We start from the raw sequence: 22,551 nt of genomic DNA on the forward strand, positions 1-22,551 counted from the left end.
TCTGCACCAATCCTGGCATTGACAGGCGGGTGACAGTCAGGGCAGAGGTGTGTGCAAAGTTGCATTTACACACCCGGAGGCTGCTCGCTGAAATCAAGGTCACTGTTCCTAGCCTGCCTGCGATGGCATGTGCCAGCTATATTTTTTTGACCCTGGAAGCTTCCTAAGGGTGTGATCCTGCACCCATTGAAGTCAATGGGAGTGTAGTCATTGGCTTTAGTGGGTGTCACCTCAAACCTCAAGCCAGGGTCTTGGCTACTGAACCACACAATAAATCAGTATTTTATGGTCTTTTACAAGGCAGCATGGTCCAATAGTTATGCCATTGGAGAGCAGCTCAGCAGAGCAGGGTTCTATTCCCAGTGCTGTCACTGACCTACTAGGTGAACTTGGGCAAGTCACTCGTCCCCTATGCCTCAGTTTCTCCATCTATAAAATGAGGATAATGATACCAACTTCCTTGGTCAAGTGCTTTGAGGTTTATGGGTGAGAATTGCTACAGAAGAGCTAAGTATTTTTATTGTTCAGTCTCTGAAATCCACGTTAAGTTCCTTGTTTCTTTATTTTGGTCAACGATTGAGGCTCTGATCCTGCAATGACCTGTGCTATACAGGAGGTCAGACTGGATAATCTAGTGGTCCCTCCTGGCCTCAAACTCTGACTTTATGTGCTAACGTTGCTCATGGGAGTAGTTCCACTGAAGTTAAGAAACCATCCACGATTGTAAAAGATGGCACGAAACCATGAGCGTTTCAAAACCTCCAGTAGACTTTATTTCAAAGTTCTTTTGTATAGACTTCCTAAAAACAAAAACCACAATTTAAAAAAAAATCCCCAACCCTGCAAACAAACAAAAAAGATAAAACACACAACATTAGAGGAATGCCAAAAACATTCTACACCACGATTTAAAAATTCTTTAACGGAGGCGTTGGTCCCCGCAGTGCATCTGTATTCAGAAATCTTGCTTTTTTTCCCCCCCTTTTCTGGTTTGATTGATCACATATGTCACAAATGCGTAAACAAGAATCCGTTTGAAGTCTAATCCAGCAAGAGTAAAAACAGAATGAAAAACTGAACTGCCTGTTTAGCAGAATTAATGACTCCTTTACACATAGGCTTTCCATCTAAAGTTATGCTCAGTTACGAAAATGATACAAGCAAGTACATAACAGTTGCAGTGAAATTATTTTGTCCCTTATTTTCTAGACTTTACATTGCCATAAACAGGCATAATGCCAGAATCTGAAGGAAATGGTAGTTTGTAGACATGTTCAAACAAAATAATCTGCAGTGGATAACTATTACATAATGTTGAAGGTATATACTATAACCCGGACACATGTAGTACTCAGTCCACAAACAGTTTAGCACCATATTGATAGGTCATGCAGCAAAACACTCTCTTCAAGGTTTGCTTGGAATTTAAAGCATGAAATAGTACAGTGCAAGGTAGTCTATACCCTTAGCTTCTAAAGGGGTAAGTTGGCATTGGCTGACTCCTGGTTCTCTGAGAGGTATGTGTTGATATTTTGCTGTCTTTAGGTTTCTATTGTCGTGACAACCCCAGGATTAATGTGAGCTGAAATTTGAATGGAGAGAAAAAAACAACATTATTGTGTGGCCAGGAGACCACGTACAGCCCCAAACAAGGCAACATTTAAGCACTGAAAATCCCTTTTTCACAGGCTATGCCGCCGGCAGCTCAGGAGCAGGCAGGGGCAGACGTTGCCCTCAGCGGCAGATGGATTGGGAGTGAGTAGGCATCCATGGAGCCCTGACCCTACCCTCAGCGTATTGGTTAGTGGAGCGGCCTGGTCATGCAGGGGGTGGTGCGCTGCACCTTGCAGAGTTATTTCCCAGCAGAGCAGGGGACAACACCCTGGGGGAAATTGTTCCTGAAGCACATGCAGATCCTGGATCAGGGTAGAGACTAGACGTGCTGGCCTTTACTAGGGGCATGGGCAAGGAGCACAACACAGCCCTAAATATGCTGTTCCTCAAGGTCATCACCCAAGTGGCCTCTCCTGAGGCCATTTATACAAGGGTTGACTGACTAATGTAACCGGGAGACGTCCTGATCATTCTGGCCACGCCCCAGAGATGTGCACGTGGCTATGGAAGTGTGGGACACATCAAGGATGAGCTGTCATCCCAGGTCCTGGGTATGACTGACGCCTCTTCTGTGTACTCTCATGTCCTAAATTAAAGAGCTAAGCTAACCAGCACACAATATAGGGTGCTTTTTGTCCTGCCAGCTCTCTGCTGTCCTCCCATGACCACAGATCTCTTGTACACACAAGTTTAATCTATAGGAAGGCAGGCGATCACAGCAAGACCCCAACTGGGATGATTCCTAATGGGCTGGGGTCTAGTGTCTTCCCCATATGCCGCAAATCCTTCCACTAAGCTACACTCGAAATTTCGGCCCACAGCAACCAGTGGGCGGGAGCAAGACCCTTCTTGGAAGAGAGGCTTCAAGAAGGATAATTCAGTGCACCTGTGCCCTAATCCATAGCACACTGAAGTCAATGGAAAGACTTCCACTGACTTGAATAGGGTTTAGCTCAGGTCTTGTAGTCACTGTCAGAATTGGTATCTGAGCTCCTTTACAATTTCTGGAATGTCCACGTGATACAGGTTTTGGCGCATTCTGTAATCAGAAGCCAGTGTTTTGGTATCACATTGGAAGTGACAATTTCCTGACGGCGTAACTATTATGGACCAGACCCACAACTGGTGTAAATCAGAACAGCTCTATTGAGGTCAATGGAGTTACACCAGTTTACACTAGCTGATAAGCTGGCTCCATGACCTTAAGTGATGATTAACTGCCAACACTTCCACTGCATCTCTCAGCTATTGTAGCCAAATGGAGATGTGCAATGGCAGAAGGGACTCCACTTACCAGGAATGCAAACTTTTTCACATTCTTTCTGTGTGTTAAATTTGTTTTCATTTCCTCCGCAGCCACCATACCAGAATCTTGCACAGCTCTTGGTCTCTGAATCATAGTACCATTTGAGCACGAAATCCCTGCAAGTTCCTTCTTCTTTTTGCAACCTACAGCTATCTGTGACTACAAATAGAGAAAGAAAAAGACTTAGCAGCCGATAAATGCAAACACCTTCACTATGTTTCCAGACAGGCTCCTGCACTTCCATGGTTTTACAGATACCATTTGACACAAAGTCAGACGTGTCCTCTCAAAAAGTGCATGCTTGGAAGACTGAGACAGATGGATCGTTGGGTACATGTGGCATGCAGGATTAAAGAGACAATCTCCATATTACAACATACAAATTACCAGTTCAGACTATTGGTCCATCATTCCAGAGTCCTGCCAGTAGCAGCTGCTGCTTCAGATAAAGGCAGAACTACCATCACCCACCCACAATTACCTAGCCAACTATGCAATGTTTTCCAGAAAGGACAAAATTCCTTCCTGGCTCCTGCAAGTGATCGCTTGAAGCTCTGAAGCACACGATCTGGCCAGCCCCTGTGTGGGAGCACTTCCCCTGCCCTCATGTTGCACTATTCAGGGGCTGACCAGAATCTTGATGGGAACATAGTCCCTGCTTCTTCCAAGTATCCCCAAGAATGCGAGGTGCCGGAAGAGGATGAGAAGAGGGCAGGGCTATGTCCGTTTTCCCTTCTGCGCCAGCCAGTGGAATTGGCCAGCTATAGAATGGGGAATAGGCTACACTAGCTTCAGAGTATGCAGCCCAGTGGTGCCAGAGGGGACTGGAAACTCCAGCAGCTGTATGGCCTGTCTGCTCCCCACTCTCACATGCCTAACTATCTCTAGGGAAGAGGGAAGCCAGACATTGACTACAAACAATGCCGACCGAAAAGCCCACTTCCAGTCCTTTTTAAAATCCAGGCCACGTCGACTTCAGTCCTGCACAGGCTAGTCTGGGTAGCGAGAGCTGCTCAGGTGTGGGAGTGAAAAACGTCTCATTCCTCAGTCCTACATGGGGAACAAACTCACCTCTAGTGACGAGGGACAGAGCAACAGTGGAGTGGTGCTGGAGCCTCTCCAATGGCTGTAAGCAAAAAAGCTACATTGCCTCTGCACACTGACCTCTCTAGTCTGTTCCCAAAGGACAGTGTTTTCTCTCCTACTGACAAGTTTACATTTACATTTTTCCCTTCCAGTTTTCCTGGCACCAAGCTGTTCTGGCTGCATAGAGTGGGCTCTCACCGAGAACGTCGCAAATGAGTCCACCAGCAGGGGACAGATGTGATTGTGTGGGAGGGCGGGGGGGCAATTTAAAGGATTGTTCATTAGCATTAGCTATGTCTGGGTTTGGCAAGGGTGTGACATGACGGATAGCAAATTTCAAAATTAGGTGACTATATTTTTGGCGCTGATTTTAGTATAGTATCTATATTATAGATGTACGTGTGATAGAGATACCGATCTGGAAACACTTACGTCACCTTAAATAGCTCCACATAGCTATGTCCCTTTCTCACAATAACAAGGGCATATCTTGTAAACCGTTGGAGATTGGGATCTAGCCCCCTCCCTCACTGATATCCAGCATAGCCCAGCCAAAGGTCAGAACTCCGCCATGCATTCACTACCTGGAAGCCTTCCCAATGTCAGGTGGTGCTGTGATTAAAGATGACACCTCCTGGTTAGAGTCAGCCCCCAGTCCTCATCATGTGCCGTATCGGCTTGAATCATAGAATCTTAGAATCATAGAATACCAGGGTTGGAAGGGACCTCGGGAGGTCATCTAGTCCAACCCCCTGCTCAAAGCAGGACCAATCCCGGCTTGCTGTCGCTGGCTGCTGAATTCTCTCTCTCAAACACACACAGGGGAAATCCTTTGGTGAGAAGGGCTTACAGCAGTCTGTGGCACTCGCCACCTGCGTTACCCCATTTCTGCCCTAAAATACCATATTCTTCTCATATGTACAAAATCTGTGAATGCTATAGATGCCATCTGAACTAAGGTAATTTGGGACATAATCCCTCTACTCTCACTTAGGGACACTGTTCTTAGACAGTGTAGGCTGAATATAACTTCTTATATTTAGTTAGCTTATTATTGAATGTACCTGATATTAGGTTGGCCCGGTCCACTGAAACCAGTCTGAGCTAAATATCTGCACATGGTATGTCAGAGTCAAGATGCTTTTGCTCATAGAGCCATTTCTGGAGATGTGCCATCTGCACACAAACAAAATTCTCTGGATTTTTTTAGTGAATCATAGAATATCAGGGTTTGGAAGGGACCTCAGGAGGTTATCTAGTCCAACCCCCTGCTCAAAGCAGGACCAATCCCCAGACTGATTTTCACCCCAGTTCCCTAAATGGCCCCCTCAAGGATTGAACTTTCAACCCTGGGTTTAGCAGGCCAATGTGCCCACCACTGAGCTATCCCTCCCCCCATATTTGCAACTTAAGCCACAGTTGGGTCCTCTGATCTCCAGGTGGTGTAAATAGGTGCAGCCCATGTAAATCAGCCCCATCATTTACCCCAGCTAAGGGGGCTGCTCCATAGGACAATTGCAGGGCAACATTTTTTGTGCAAATAATTTTTTTTTGCTGAAGAAAGCAGATTTGGGTTGACCACAATCATTTGCAGGCTCAGGTAGAGTGCGGCAAATTGTTTTGGTCAAGCAAAGAAAAAATTTGGAAATGTCCAAATGATTTGTTTGGCCATTTCCGAACCAAAAACATGTTGAGTTTTCATTTCGGAATTTCACACCATTTAAAAAAAAATAAGTGAAAAAACCCCCAAACCTTTGAAAACTAACAAAACAGTTCATTTGACCCAAAACACTTTTGCTTCAACTTTTTTGTTTCACCCCAAAAATCGAAAAAGGTTTATTTTGGGTTGCTCTGAACCATTTTTTTTTTTTGGTCTTCAGTTCTGCAACTGAACCAAAAAATCACTTAGTCACACGGTTCTCCATGGGACCTGATGGGATGTTAGAAGCCTTTCCATTTACGTTCTGGTCACAGCACGATCCTTAATGACTCAGAGCCAGGTGTCAAAGAGCGTGGACTCGATACACTCTCCTGGTGCAGAGGATGTATAATAGGCAAAGGGACCCCAGCGGGGTTGGCAGGGGAAGCAGAAAGGGTTTGCAGCTTTAGCTCAGTGAGCTGCCCTGATCCCTTCACTGGGGTCCTCTACAAAATATACTTAGGACCAGCATCAGAGTCATTGTTGGCTACAATGTGTGCTGCCCTACCTGGAGTATAAAAGTCCAGTTTTTGTCAGTATACAGATACAAATCTCTTAGCTGAGGTTATAGCATAGAAGCACATACCAGACAGCGCTCCCTGCCCTCACAAGAAATGATATATTAGCCAGATAGATTCACCACCAAGACAGCCCATGCATGGAATCCGGATTATAAAACCACAGCCTTTCATAGAAAGACAATGTACCTGTTTAGTATAACTCTATTTATTTTCAATAGCCTGCCATGTAAAAAGCACTGCCTATTTCTGAGCAGTTCAGTATCCGCCACAGGCAAGAAAAAATACATGCCTTAAATGGCAATGGTGAGGCAGGCAGAATCTAGTGAGAAGACTTGGCCCTGGAGTTCCTGCTCTGATCCAAGTGCAAAACGAAGACTAATGCATCTAAATACACCCATGGAGTAGTAAGTGCAATGGCTGATTGATTAGGTACAGATAAAAATAAGGTCCCATAGCAGCTACACTCTATCGATAGGGACAGAACTCTATGGGAACCTGAACTTTACAGTATCAGAGTCGATGGTCGTCATATAAGTGGATTTATATTACAACTCTCATTGAAATCACTCGGCGTTAGGCACCTAAATACTTTTAAAAATCTGGTCCTTGGTCATTTATTTTTCTATTTATTAAAGAATAGTTTCTCTTCTGGTTATTTGTCAGCAATGGGGGAGATCCTGGTCCTCTGCTCAGGCTTTTTGTGTTGCTCCAGTGCTACAAAGAAGGGGGACACAAAGCTGGCTTGAGGCACTCCCATTCTGCAGGCTCTGGTGCAAGGAGGTGAATTGGGGACAGGAGTTGTGTGCTATGCCCTGGCAATCTCGGTCTGGCATAGCAGCCACTTGGAAGCCATCAGCAAGGAACGCAAGTTAGAGCAGTCCTGAAGCTGCCCTAATCTGGGGGTTTAGTTGGCCTCTGGATTAAGGGGTGAAGTTTAAAATTGGCAAACAACCGTCTTTGACACCCCTCTGGGGTGCTGTGCCAAGCACAGATCCGTGGGACCCAAGCATCTTCCTCAATATTTCCAGTTGCTTGTTCTCTTTTGTTTCAGACTGACCTTTTCCAGCCTGCCACGGGATTAAAAATCACACGCAGCACACACAAAAACAAGAAAATAAAACCAATTAGTTGGGGCGGAGAGGAAGGCTGATGTTCTAATTGTTGCAATATTTCCCCGTCGCTTGGGAACATGGGTAACAAATTCATCATGTGTTTATGTAGTTCGTAAACAGCTGCAAGGGGGAAAAGCAGGCTAAAGCTAATAAATGCCTTTCAGGGCTGGCAATATTTGCATTCAGTTTTGCAAGACGTTCAAAGTGGAAATAACTACTTTTTACATGCTTAATTTTGCATCAGATCAAGAGTACTTTTTTTTTTTTTTAATTTAAAAACCTTTGCCTTCCTTTCCAGAATGAAATTTAGCCTAGGCTTCTGTAAAGTACAGTTCAATATATAAACAGGATTTTCAAAAGTGACTAGGGATTTGAGGTAACTCAGCATTGGGGCTCCCAGCTTGAGACCCCTTAAAATCAGGCCCTTTGGAAGGTGTGGCAAGTTGGACATCGAAAACTTGAGCTATTCAATTGACTAGTCACTTTCAGAAATCTCGGCCTACACGCATTACAGCTACAATGTTTTCGGCAGTCCTCACCCTGATTACAAATGTTAGTTAATGTTAACAAAGCACGGAAGGCCCGAAGAGTAATTCTCCTTCCCACAAAACAACCCACTGAACTTAACGGGCCTACCTGGCCAAGTAAGGACTAATCATGGGACTAAATGGTTGTGGGATCAGACCCCAGTTTCCTATAAAGCAATTTTACATCAACATTGAGGCTAAAGGACTTTTTCTCATTAAAAATGAGAGAAATCTGTTAGGGGCTGAGTATAGTTTCCCTTCTCGTTATTTTTAAATAATGAGAGCGCCTCCCTGCCTATTTTGTTGTTGTTTTATGGGGGTCGGTTTGTTTGTTTGTTTCCAGGATTGGGGCCTTTGACGGCACCAGGGTTCCAACCTGGAAGACTGGAGGAATGAAAGTACATTTGCAAGCTAGTTTCTTAAGCTCAGGCAGATCCTAAAGAACAAGACTTAATACTCCCTAAGCTCTATTTTGTGGAATGACCTTGAACTATGCTACTGAAAGTCTAATTAGAAAACAGGTCTAGCAAAGAACTCCAGAGAAAAGATTCCAGTGGCAAGTTGATCAAAATAAATAATAATGGTAGGTCCTGGAAGCTACTCAGGGGTTTCGAATGTTAGAATAAATCCCAGGAGATCGATTAAGGGCCTGGAGATGCAGTCATAAGTGTGTGATATATGTAAGTATCTTTATCACAAACCCATGCAATTTATCACATTGTCATCACACACGCACCCCCCTATGTATGCAGTTGTGTACTTCATACAATTATACTTCTGGCTCAGAATCTGGCATATATAACAGGGGTCGGCAACCTTTCAGAAGTGGTGTGCCGAATCTTCATTTATTCACTCTAATTTAAGGTTTCGCGTGCCAGTAATACATTTTAACGTTTTTAGAAGGTCTCTTTCTATAAGTCTATAATATATAACTAAACTATTGTTGTATGTAAAGTAAATAAGGTTCTTTTAAATGTTTAAGAAGTTTCATTTAAAATTAAATTAAAATGCAGAGCCCCCCGGACTGGTGGCCAGGACCTGGGCAGTGTGAGTGCCACTGAAAATCAGCTCGCATGCTGCCTTCGGCACGTGTGCCATAGGTTGCCTATCCCTGAGATATAAAATCAAATCTGCTCTTCATTTGAACTAGGGGGGGGGGGTTCCCCACTATGATGCTTTAAGCTATATTAAGAGTCTCTCTGTTTTATGATCACATATATCTGAGTATATCTTTGCTAAAAGAAATTCCAATGTGTCAATCAGTTCAACCTCAAACTGTCCATCCTCCCTACTGGAATCACATTGGACATTTGTTGGCTGCTCTGTTTAACAGTTCTCTATGGCTAACAGTTTATTGTGATGTATAATCCATTGACACTAGGAACTGCAATTCTGAGATAGGAGAAAGTTTTAAAAGCACTTTTCTAGCCCTTGCCATTTCTATCCATTGTCCCCTACAAGTCTGCAATCAATAGAGATCTTTCAATTCAGCTTTGTTGATGGACTTCTGCAGCCAAAAGCTTTTCCAGGCCTTTGGGAGAGGAGGGTGTTGTCTTAAAAAACAACACTCCAGCTCACTGCTTTTTACATTCCAATCGGCCACGGTCAAATATAAAAGCCAGCACTTACACATATAAAAATCAATCTACTCCAAGTTCTGGTGCTCCGTTATGGAATCCAGCTGGTAAGCAAAGCTGTCTGATCGTGGTATGTATAGGTAGTAGTAGTTAGTCCTCTGCAGTACAGAGTCTACATAGTTAGGTTGCACCCTCTCCTCCTTTTTAACACTAACAAGGAGTTAGAGGATATTCTAGATCAGTTGATACACAGTAAAAGTCAACTACTGTTTTACTTTGTACACATCAAATTTCAAATTCAACTTCAGGATTGTTTCTGCTGTACCATAGCTGAAGATTTATGAAACTGTGTATGTTGATAATGTAGAATAACAACAGCCTGCGGTTATTACATGGACCAAAAAATACAGGAGAATCTTAAGAGTGTTGGAAAGACGGAAGGGCCTGATTGTCAAAGGAACTTTGGTTTCAATCAGATGCCATGTGGACACACATCACCCTGGAAGATCTCAGCCTTCATGGGTACAGGTAATAGAAATGAGTCCTTTTGTATATTGTTAATGGGGCCCACTTGTTCTTTTTGATGTTGCACTTTGTACACAGACACAACCTCAGTGTTCAGAGAAGAGGTTTCTTCTTCTACTGCCTTTTGTTAAAACTCTCTGGAGCTACCTGCTTTTTGAAAGCATCATGTAGGTAATGTTTTCGTGCTCACCTTCTTACCTCTCCTTTATGTGCTACAGAGCCTTATTAGCAAACCCAGATCCAAAGCAACCATCCCGTCTGCTTCTAACTTTCATCTCTGCTTGTTAAATTAGTTCCTGACCAGTCTGACTCTCTTCTTTGTTTCTACCTTCATAGTGAGGGAGTTTTCATTTCCGTGTCAGTTGGAGGGACATACTGTGTGTTAGTCTTCGTAGTTAGCCTCTATCTTTGCATCTTGGGTAGTTGATGGTTGTTCATCAATTCCACGTTACTTTGATTCTCTCAGAAAGGCCATTTGGGGGCAATCATTACATTCAGTGCAACATGACTGCTTCAGCCCAGACTCAGACGCAAGCCTAGAAGTTGGAAGATGTAGCTCTCCTTGCATATGCTTCATCATACATCTTTGCAGCCACTGGGCCCTTAGTATTTATGGGAGTGTTTAACGTAGAGTCCTGCGCGGATACAACTTTATACCCGCGGATAGAAATTGGTATCCACGGAACCGCAGGGCTCTCAAGGAACTGCAGCAGTGAAAGAAGCAGAACGTGGGGCCGCCGCTCCCAGGAGCCAGCACCCCGCACCAGCAGCTCCTCCGGCGTGGCTGTACCGGTACCGGCCCCAGCACTGTGCTCCGGTGGGTCTGTACCACCCCCAGCCCTTCCATGCAGCTGTCTGCATCTCCTGTCTGGGGGGGGGTGTGCGCTGCTTGAACACAAGAGCGCACCCAGGGACAGCTGCTGGTGGTCCTGGTGCCCGCCCCACATTCTGCTCCTTTCGCCGCTGTGGTTCCCGGGATAGCCCTGCAGTTCTGCAGATACTGGTTTCTATCCGCGGATATCTGCATCCACAGGTATAAATTTGTATCTGCGCAGGGCTCTAGTGTAATGGATGTTTATAGCGCTGTCTCCTAATCCAGAGAATTCAGGGAGCCATTTAGGTGTTTGCTTATTTCAATGATTTACCATAATTAGGACCCTACCAAATTCACGACCATGAAAAATGCATCATGGACCATGAAATCTGGTTTCCCCGTGAAATCTGGCTCTTGTGGGTGGGGGGTGGTATTGCCACCCTTCTTTCTGCACTGGCTTCACAGCTGGGTGACTGGAGAGTGGTGGCTAGTGGGAACCATGTGACTTATCCAACCAATGAACTACCTGACATATCTTGGAGAGTGAATATTGAACATTTGCAGTGATCTGTTCATGAGCAATACATGCAAGGAAATCCTGCTCATAGCTAGTCCAGAAGGCTAAATTATTCACCATGAATGATTTACGTTACTCTCTGCTTTAATTCTGACTCAGAATGAGCTTCCCGAAGATTTGGCTATAGCAGATAGCAAAACAGTGTCTTTCCAGTTTTCCTATTAGGCTAAATTGACTTTGACTGTTACACAATGGCACCTCTGCTCTAACGTGATACTTTCTTATCAGTCCAGTCCTTTTCATAGACCTCTAAGAGCGTTTTTAAACCTCCTTCTCTGATTAGCTTTCCACAATACACAGCATTTTTGTTGCTAATAAGTGATATTATCTGGTCACGTGTCAGGTTCTGGATTGTGCAGTAATTTGCAGAGGTGCTGACCCTGTCTTCCTTTTGCTCTTTTTTGAGTGCTAGTTAAATCTTTTAATTTCTTTCATGCATTTTCAAGGCTCCACCTTCAGCCAGTGGATTATAACCTGCAGTTCTTGAGAGACTCTAGGTCGAGCCAAACTCCCATTGACTTTTAGGGAACACTGAAGAATTAAGCTTAGAGTAAAAGCTGTGTGATCCGGCACTTTACCAGCCGGAAAGATCTATAAACCAGCATTTCTGATCTTCATGGAACGTCCGGTTTATAGTCCGGTTGGTGTGGGGCCAGCAGGCTCCCTAGCTGGCTCTGCGTGGCTCCCCAAAAGTGGTGACATGTCCCTGCTGCTTCTAAGCGGAGGAACAGCCATGAGGGGTTTGGAGTGTGGGAGGGGGTGCAGGACACGGGCCCTCAGAGTTTGGGTGCGGGGGGGGTGCAGGGTGCTGGATCTGGGCAGCGCTTACCTCAGGCAATTCCCTGCAAGTGGCAACACATCCCAGCTGCTCCTAGATGGAGGTGCGGGTAGACAGCTCTGTGCGCTGCCCCCACCCCACCCCACCCCACGGCCAATGGGAGCTGTGGGGGGGTGCCTGGATCAGGCACCCCCTGCCGCTTCCCAACCTCCAGTCCTGAGCCCCCTCTCATACCCAAACTCCCTCCCTCTTAGTTAACCAGAATTTTTTACTTACCAGCACCCCCAACTCCCTCAACATGCCGGATAACAAAGCTTTTACTCTATTTGGGGCCTTGATTCAGCAAAGCTTCCCTGTTCAGGAAAGCACTAACGCACATGATTGACGTTAAGGCCTTGGTGCTTCAGCAGAGGATGTGGAGATCTTGTTTTTGTGCCGTTATTTGGGCTTCATCTATGTTGCTTACGCAATTCATTTCCTTTCCTTTTCCCTGTTTCAGCTTTTGTCCTCTGCGTGATAGTTTTGCATTTTCCAGGTTATTTTTCCTTTGTTGTTTGCTACTTTCTGTGGCTAATTAGCTTCTTATTTACACAAGTCTCCATGTGCCTCCTATGATCTCGTTAGCCTTTCTTTCGTCTGTTTCATAGCAGCTCTTGCCATTCATTCTGCATTCTTTCTCAATTTTCCTAACCGTAGGTAATTTCTTCTGTGGGTATTTTGAGAGCAGTTGTTTTACAGGGAGGCTGTGCCAACTGGCTGTTAGTCCAGGGGACTGAGAACCAGAGGACTTTAATTTAATCTGACTTGATGTAATCTTGGGCAAGTAATTTACCCTCTTGCTAAAATAAGGCTACCACTCGCCTTAGTAAAGTACATTGATATTCCTGGATAAAAGGTGTTATGTAAGTAACGTCAGCTCTATTCTGACCCCTTTTCAAACTCCATTCTCCAGCCTCACCCACCACATTACCTTCAGGGTCTCCCTCTCTGCCTAAACTTTCAATGTTTCTTATGTCAGGGTGATTATGGGCTCAATTGTGCAGCACACTAAGCACTCGTCTGTGACACTGGGCAATCTCAATTCCCACTGTGGTCAATGGGAGTTCTGCTTGAATAAGGAGTGCCTCTTTTGACTCACTATGATTTCTCGTGTGTCCACCGGGTGAATTTCAAGTGTGGGAAAACTGTGCTATTAATGAGCAAATCATTCAGACAATTGACCGAATTCTTGTTATTTGTTTAGGCATCGGGACTCTAACAAGTTTCAGTGCATCTAACTGGTGTCTGGGGGGGGCACAGATCAGCATTCATGTCGCACTCCGGGCCAGGCAAGCTAATGATCCAACCAGCGGACCAAATTCGGTGATGAATCCGTGCCAGCTGAGACATGTTGCGCATACGCTAAGAAGATTTGTGTCTAAAGCTTGCAGTAGACAAAAAATTACCCAGGCAAGCTGGGTCTAATCACAGTGTTGTGTTCTGAATTTTGTTCAGACCTCCTAATTAACTGAAACGGACTTTAAGCTGTGGCCATATAGCACATAATTGAAAGAGAGGAGGGGGCCACTGTGAGTCATGGCTTTACTTGATCCCGTCTCACACAGATAAGTATGACTGGAATGCTAGGCTTGGGCTGCTACTGTTTAGATTTGTTTATTCCATAGTAAACGTAAAGGTCATTTTGTACTTAAAACATACGGAGATGGTCCTGAAGCAGAGTTCTGCATCCAAAGAATCCTAAAGTTTGGCTGGGTTTGGAATCTCACGTATATCCCAATTTTACAGCTGTTCTTCATCTCTTTGCACCAAAATCCCTGATCTCTGATCTGCAGAATTGAAATTTTCCCCTACAAAATTCATCCTGATTTGAGATGATTTTTTTTTCAAAAACTCAACATTTTTGCATTACTGAAAGAGGAGGTTACTTATCTGTAACTGGAGGATCTTTGAGATGTGTGGTCCCTATGTATATTTCACACACAGCGACCATCACTTGAAGAAAAATCCCATTTCCCAGATGGCTTTATTGGCTACACTGCATGTTGCCTCTAGCAATTGGATTAGATGACCTCTCAAGGTCCCTTTGAGCCCTACATTGTTGTGGTTCCCTGGCATTCGCTTCCTTCCTGGGTTTGTCTCCCCTCTCATAGAGTGGGCTGGAGACAGAGCTCCATCAATGCTGGCAGGACTTCTATTCAGGTTTTTGTCCTATGACCATCGCTATGGAGGAGGAAGTCTGTTGTGCATTGATCTTCAAGATCCCATGCAATTGTTGGCTACACCCTCTGTCCAGTCTACAAAGCTGGAAACCCTCACATTAGAGCAGAGGAAATTCCTTAAGGAGAACATTGCAGTTTTCTAGTGTGGGTCCCCCCCCCCCATTTCTTGTGGGTTTTTCCACATAAGGGGAACATCTGGACTCAAGACCCAAGCAATGAGGAATATTTTTCAATTGAGTAGTTCAGTTAAAGAAAAGTGTACAGATCTGCACTACTTTACTCCTGGGAGAATTCTGCACCCCTGGGGGGCACAGAATTCATACCTTCCGCAGATTTCTTGGCTCCCCTGCAGAAAAATGAGGGAGCCAAGAAATCTGTGGGGAACACAGGCCCCCTCCCTGGCAACCCGGGCAAGTCTGTTGGGAGGAGCAGAGAGAGCAGATCACCCTGCAGGGGAGATGCTGTTGCTGCATCCCGGGCTTGGAGGCCTAGGGCTGTGTGAAGCAGGCTCTGTCCCTGAAGCAGAGCAGAAATGTAACAACTAAGCAGGCAGGCTGCTAATGTTCCCATTGTTAGTGAATTATTCCCATTCTTAGTCAATTAAGGCTCCTTTACCTTGCCAGAGTGGTGTAAAGGAGGCTTATTGTAAAGGACAGTAACGGACTCCTCAGCTAGGAAGGTCTATGTGCTTTCTCCCTTTTTTTCCTGTGCCAGAGAGGCACAATGGGGTTCGATTACAGCTCAGGATCTATTTTACTTATCCATTTTAAAAAAAAAATACAGGCCAATGATTAGCAAAACTGTATAACTTTCATGTGTGAAAGTCTGGGCCATATAAAGTGACATTCTACTTTACAGAACACCAAACACCAAAATACAAGTAACGTAATTTAAATGAAAATCCAGGATTATAACTGGATGGCAGGGTGTTTGTAACTTAACTTTCATGTGTTTAGGAAATCCTGAACAGTTATCGTGATTTTTTTTCTGTATGGTAGTTTAAATAAATTACCAAAATAAGTGAAACTGGTGTGATTATATGTCATTATTTTGACAAATAAAATATGCAGAATTTTGGATTTTTTGGCGCAGAATTTTGGATTTTTTGGCACAGAATTCCCCCAGGAGTAACTATCTGCATAAAACCAAATGCATACAACAGAGTGAGGACATTAGTTAGGGACACAGTTACCAGGGGACAACACAACAGTGCTAACACGAGTTTCCTGGTGATTGCAATCCTCTCCAATTCGGTGACTATATACTTATCACGAAATAAACTACCCAGTTTTGCTGTAACTACAGTTTGTAATTAACTCGTGTCAACACTGCGTTTCTGGATGCAACATGAGGCATGCCGACAGCGTGTCCATGCAAAGCACGTGATGAGATCCTCTCAGCTGGTCAAGTGGACAAGTGAAAAAAAAACATACTTTCTGGTTACATTTGCCCTAGTCCCACAGTGGCAAAGCTTGCAACAGAAGTGGCCAGAGCAGTGAGATTAAATGCAGGATCTGCTGCATTTGTGCTTTTACCTGGCAATAATCTTTTCTCAAGGGGCGGTTGCTGTTGCTGCATGACTTTCTCAGCCGCTGTAGGGGGAAAAAGTGTGTGGGGTTTTGTTTCTAAACCAAAATTTCTTCCCAGTCTAAAATTTTATTTGACAATATTATAAAAGTGCAAAAATGGTTAACCCCGTGTGGTACTTACATGGCTTCAAGCATCTGCTAATGCAATCAGCTTCTGTCTCAAATCTATTGGCATTACCGCCGCACCCACCATACCAAATCTGGGTGCAGATCTTGTTTTTGTAGTCAAAGAACCACATAACCTGATACTCCTTGCACTGTGTGCCCATGTCAAAATCCAGCAAGCAAGGATCTGTCAAATCTGCATTTCAAAATGTGCAAACGTTAAATGACTCTGAAAGGGTTAAAAGCTGAAAAGGCAAAGAAAGCAAAAAAAAAAAAAAAAGAAAATAAAGCATTTAAAAAAATCATCAGTAGAACTGGGCCTGGCCGGAACCCTGCTTGTGCCAGGTCATATCTGCACATACTCTTGCACGAACCCCACCAGATCAAACATGCCAAGCAGCTGGTGCATGCGCCTCAGATTTTTTTTTTTTTTTTTGCATAGGTTTGCAGGAAATGTGCTATGCTTGTACGTGCCTCTACCTAGCCTAGGACATAAGCGCCAACTCAATGCAATGTAGTAGTCAGAGGCAGACCAGAGCATGGTGAAAGTGCCAGAACAGTGTAAAACATTTCACTGCCCAAGTGAAATCAGGGACATTCTGTTTGCCATGGTTTCATGATAAAACAAAACAATTTTTTGGCCTAATTTCAATATTTGTCAAAACCCGATTTCTCCGGGCCGGACTGTGAGCTCCATGCTCCAATGGTGAGCAGTTATTCACAGGCGTGGTTAATGGGAACTACCTGTGCAAATAACAGCTCATCATGGGTTCACAGTCTGACCCTCTCTAAGCAAAACCCTCAGAAACCAGGGAGGCGGGGGGGGGGGGGTCACAGGGATTGCGCTGAATTGAGCGAAACATCGGACTGGGATGTCGTTTTGCAGTAAATGTAAGATTTCATGATCCTCTCCAGTTTGCTACCAAGCAGATCTCAGCAGAAAAACACAGCACAGGGGTAGTCCGTGTCAGCTCATCCGTTACTGAGGGGCAAGTCATGGGCCAGGCTGTGCCGCTTTATGTAAGCTGGGTAATTCTGTACTCCAGGAGCAGCCCTATTGTTTTTAATGGAACCGTTCACTGAGTAAGGTTGCTCCTCTGTGGGCAAGGGTGGCATGAGCTGGCTCAGAGATGCCCATGTCCGAGGGCACAAGGATTCCCTGTGTGCACCAATGCAGAAGAGAGCCACAGTGCAGCTGCTAATGCTCTCTGGGGACAGTGTGTGGGGTTGGGATTGGGAGGAGGAGGACATTTCTAGCACTGATGGCAATGCTGGACAGCCCAAAGGGACCAGGATGGGGATGAGGGCTGATCAACACCACCTCCAGCCAGTGGCAGCAGGAAACACACCCTGCACCTTTTCAACAGGCCTAGCAAGTATCACTTTGGGAAGCCCCCAGCTTCCCTGTGGCATTATGCCGTATGCAGTCACGGTGGTTCCCCATTACACCCCCATTGCACGCGCTCTGAGGAATAACTGGGCCGTCAGTCGGAGTTGGACATTTGTCTATGGCAGGAATCATGTGGTAGTGGTGTCAGTTTAGAGATCGCTGAGGTTTTCTATCTTGGCAGAAAGCATGAAATACAGTGTGGGCTCAAGTACCATAGCAAGAAATTCCTCAGTACTCCAGGTGGCTAAAACCCTATGAAGCCACTGAGATACCAAGTCAGGGAGGCTAAAGAAGCCAGCTTCCCTGGAAGGTCAGTGGGAGTAGTGTGACTAATTCCCTTAAGCTCCTCAGAAAACCGTGTAGTCTGGAATTTCAAAGGGAAAATTAACTTAAAACCCTGTCTCCTTAAGCGGAGAGTTCCAGGAGTAAGCTGTCATTTTCAAGTGTTCCGAATCGGTGGTGTTTCTGTGAGCGAATGGTGGTTGGATTTTCTTGGGTTTTCTCTGAGATCTCTAGATAGGGATTGTTTGCTTGCTGTGGCCCAGTCCTGCTCCAGTTTACATCAGTGGGAAGTCTGCTGTGGTTTTTAATGGGAGCAGGCTTGGACTCGAAGGGTACTGCGCTCTGAAGTGTGTATTCAAAAACCTATTTGCCTTGGCATGAGTTTTGGGTTTAAAGTACATTTTTTTAAAAACTCGTTGATTTCATAAGGTCTGACTTAAATAACTGAAGATTCAAGTATTTTACTTAGAGTCTGCAGTTCTTGCTCAGGCAAAAATCCCATTCCCTTTAATAGGAGTTTGACTGCAGGGTTTGGCCCTTACTTTGAACACGTGCCTCTTTTCCGTGCCAAATAACTGACACACAAGCTTGTATGCAGGTTAAGATTGCGTAACCCAGTATTTCCAGTATGCTATTCTGGTTAATGTCTTAAGCGCCTGGATGGAATCCAGATAAGCTTATGCCACTTTATGAACTACTGAACTCTTTATCAAACGGCATGTTTCCTCCAGAGCACTAGCTACTGGAAACCTGGGCTCCCCTGGTACCACGACACTCTAAGCAACAAATTTCCTAGTCCTCTGAGAGCCTGTATCAATTCCATGATTAGCTATTGTATTGTGTATAATTTATGTATTTTGATTCGGTTTTGTTCCGTATATCAACCCTTAAGCATTCCCGCGGTACATTGTACGTCCTATGAAGTCACACATGGACACATAGATGTATAGTGCACCAGACATCTTGTGCTGCTGTTTTGGAAGGTGTGACAAACAAAGGGTTAAACGTGTAGACAAGGGCTGGTGCTCTCAGAGTAGCTGTGTCATTCCAGGTGAAGGACCATGGAGGGGGTGGGGAAAGAAAATGGAGATGGTTCACACACAGACAATGGAAATGGTGGAAGATAGCAAATGAAGAGAGGAATGTACTTTGAAGGAATCATTCAGTGTATTACAGCCAATCTCAGCAATGGCTCGTCGTCCAAACAAAGAAATGAAATATTTCTATTCTGGAGCCAGCAAGCTCAAAGTGCTGCAGCTGAGCAGTGCTATTGAAATGCAATGGCAGTTATACATACTGCCCCCATAATAAGATTGTCCCTCCCCACCCCTCCCCCATGCCCGTGTTAACCGTAGGAAAGCTAGCAAAGATTTTTCAGATGTTCCTAGGAATCCTAGTCCTTCACAGCACCCGGGGAAGTGTATGTAAAAAAAAAAATCACTTGAATAAACTCAATCTGGTTTAAAGAACAGGGGCCATATTTCACCCTCATGTACATCCAGGCAAACCCCATTGACCTCAGTGGGGCTGTGTGGTTTGGCCCAAGAACTTCCTAATTCCCATTAGAAATTAATGAGAATCTGGCACCCAAACCCCCTAGCCAGCTCTGAAAATCTCACCCTCCAGGTCTGCATTTTTAACTCAAATTCACAGAACCTATTTTCAAAGAAAATGGTGTTAAGGTAGCAATAAGGTCTTAACAGGATAAAGATTACAAACCTCAGGATTACAGTTCGGACAGGGAGCCAGGTCCTCTGCCGATGGAAAACAGCGCCGCCCTAATGACTGCAATGAAACTATGCTGCTTTCCATGAGTTGAGGGTCCAGAGCTCCCTCATTTGTGAATCAGGTGTTACAGCCAGGGGTCTGAGATCAGTGCTAGCTGAGGTGTAACTGATCACATTAGGTGCAATCAGGTGTTTAACGTTCTCTTTTTTTTTTTTTGGGAGGGGGGGTAGCCTTAATGTAATATCTTTATGGTCATTTAAAACAAAGTGGAGGAGCCATTATAGGTATTAATTATTACAATGGTTACATGTTAATAACAAATGTTAATAATAAACACATTGTTAATCACTGAATAGGATCTGCTTACTTGCTCATTAATGGTTTAGTACAATAAACCACTGATGCCATGGTGGAAGAAATGAAGAGGAAGGTGGGCAGGTGGTAGGACTTACAATGTGAGGGAAGCTTACTAAACCAACTCAAAAGGTCACATGACCATTCTTCATAGGATTCCTGGGAAATCTTTCACTTTTGCTCCCCAGTAGGCCACAGAATCTTGGGTAGAGCTCTGTGTTACACCCAGGAGCCAAGTGAACCAAACATCTAATGGTTCATTCCTTCTCCAGTCTGACACTCCAGTACAATGGTGCAGTGTGTCTAAGGGCTTGTCTACACCCAGCCGCTAGTTCGGCGGCTGGGAATCGAAGTTCTGGGTTCGACTTATCGTGTCTGGTCTGGACGCGGTAAGTCGAACCAGGAAGTGATCGCCGTCGACTGCGGTACTCCAGCTCGGCGAGAGGAGTACCGCGGAGTCGACGGGGAGCCTGCCTGCCGCGTGTGGACCACGTCTGAACCGCGGTAAGTTCGAACTAAGGTATGTCGACTTCAGCTACGTTATTCACGTAGCTGAAGTTGCGTACCTTACTTCGACTTGGGGGGTTAGTGTAGACCAGGCCATAGAGCATCCTGCACCAATTACACCTTCAGGTCAGAAAGGGAGGGTGTCAGGAGAACAGTACAGAACAGCTAATGGGGTTATGCCTGGGATCGGCCTAAGAGCCGGATTGTGCCAGGCTTACTTATATGGGGACTGATCCAAAGGCCCCTGAAACTGAAGGAAAGAATCCTATTGACTTCAATGGGCTTTGGACCAGGACGTCGTACCTCACTCCCTGAGCAGTCATATTGAAATCAATGTGACTTTCTGCAGAGTAAGGTCCTGCTCTGGGTCAGGCAGGCCAGCAGAATCTGACCCTGAAGGAACAGAACTTTTCCAGCTCTTTGCACCTTAACTGCCTGAGGAAATAATTTCATTCATAACAGAAATAAAGGGCCAGATCCTCTGCTGGTGGAAATCATCTTCGCTTCACTGATTTCCATGCAGTTTACACTAGGATCTGATCAAGGCCCACTGAAGTCAATTGACTTCAATGGAGCTAGAGCAAACTCTAGCAGAGGACCTAGTACGGTCGCAACACAGGTAATTATGGAACCTACTGCTCCCATACTGCTAAGTGCATTGCTACTCACCTATTTCTGGCCGTTCCAAGGGCTCAGTATTCACCATCAGATTAGCAGTCGCTACTGACTGTGCCTTGGACACTGGCATACTTTCTGTAAGAGCAAAACCAAATGGAATGATCAGCCAAAGGGGAAAAAAAATCCTAGAGCAACACATGTAGCTAAAGGAAATCCAACACCACCTCCCCTAGCAACTTGTCCAGGCCAGCCACCTGTCTTCTATTTCTTTCCTACTAGAAATCTACTGTCTGGATCAGGAATTGTGCTTGTCAACTGGACACAGCCTTGATCATATTGATTATGGAAGGAATGGAATAAGAGTTGGCAAACAAAATATGCTAGTGTGGGGAGGGAGAGCTGCTGCAACGTTCAGAGCTGGTTTTGTTTACATAAATACATAAACTCTAGAAATGTGTATTGGCTGCAGCTGAGACAATGAGTAACTCATGTCAGAGTAACTGTGTTTGGGATTCATTTTTCTCCCTCCAGCAACTATGCTAACAGGATGGGCTGCTTTATTCTGTATTATAACAAAGACGGTGTTTATGCATAAGTGATTACGTTGGGCCAGATCACACCATCCCGGGGAAAAAATCCCACTGTCGGGGATTCCTGGGGAGAAAGTCTCCATAAAAATCCTTTAATGGCGATTCCCCCTGACTGTTCTATTGGGGAGTTTGGAAACCCCTAGAAAGGTCCATGGGGCCTGCTCTCAAACTCCAGGATCCCCCGGGATCTGCACGGAGGCCCTGCTCTGATCCCTAGTACCCCACTACACAGTTGCTGGTAGCACAGGCCCAATGTAAGTGCACTACCAAGAACTCTCTCCTGGATACAACTGCTCCCAGGACTTTTGGAGTGGAGGGGAGATCAATCTCCACAAGGCATGCTGCCTTATGCATCTATACTCCTTCTCCCCCGCCCCCCATAGTACAGATTCCAAACCCCCCTTCCACAAGGTTGGGAGGAAGGAAGGGGATGGTGCCCAAAAGTAGCTAACACTGATAGGTTTCTTTCTGCATAGGACAGGGTGATTCACATGTGGATTTGGGTGGAGAGGGGAGATGATCCCACCCAGTGGGCCAAATACTCAGTTGGTGTAAATCAGTGCTGCCTCATCAGTTCCAATGGAGCTATGCCAATGTACAACAGCTGAGCATGCTGTCGGTCCCCCTCCCCCCAGTGCAATTTGCAGTTCCCAGATGCGGTAGCAGTTATACAGTGTGACAAAGTTCCTCCTCTATCTTGGTGGGTCCTGCGCTTATTGGTGGATTTTCTTGCCTCAGAGATTCACCATGTGGGTTGGGGAACAGCCCAGAAACCTTCCCCTCTGGAAGAACCCACAGTCCAGGTCAATTGGGAGGTTTGGGGGGAACCCGGGCCCGCCCTCTACTCCGGGTTCCAGCCCAGGGCCCTGTGGACTGCAGCTGTCTATAGTGCCTCCTGTAACAGCTGCATGACAGCTACAACTCCCTGGGCTACTTCCCCATGGCCTCCTCCAAACACCTTCCTTATTCTCACCACAGGACCTTTCTTCTGGTGTCTGATAACGCTTGTGCTCCTCAGTCCTCCAGCAGCGCA

General features: G+C 45.2%; 1 protein-coding gene across 1 annotated transcript in view; it reads right to left on the reverse strand.

Annotated features, from left to right (window-relative positions):
* Positions 1 to 746: 746 nt before the first annotated feature.
* The window catches only part of LOC112107634 (collagen alpha-3(VI) chain), a 112,797-nt gene continuing 90,992 nt past the window's right edge, over positions 747 to 22,551 (reverse strand). Inside the window, exons 42-46 of the mRNA XM_026653993.2 lie at positions 20,980 to 21,063; positions 16,066 to 16,245; positions 15,891 to 15,947; positions 2,909 to 3,079; positions 747 to 1,582 (exon numbers count right to left, since the gene is read on the reverse strand). Coding sequence (XP_026509778.1) covers positions 1,542 to 1,582; positions 2,909 to 3,079; positions 15,891 to 15,947; positions 16,066 to 16,245; positions 20,980 to 21,063 — 533 coding nt within the window. The 3' untranslated portion in view covers positions 747 to 1,541. The remainder of the gene's footprint in view (positions 1,583 to 2,908; positions 3,080 to 15,890; positions 15,948 to 16,065; positions 16,246 to 20,979; positions 21,064 to 22,551) is intronic.

The sequence above is a fragment of the Terrapene carolina genome, unplaced genomic scaffold (assembly GCF_002925995.2).
Source record: "Terrapene carolina triunguis isolate 2854851 unplaced genomic scaffold, T_m_triunguis-2.0 Scaffold175, whole genome shotgun sequence".
NCBI classification, from domain to species: domain Eukaryota; kingdom Metazoa; phylum Chordata; order Testudines; family Emydidae; genus Terrapene; species Terrapene triunguis.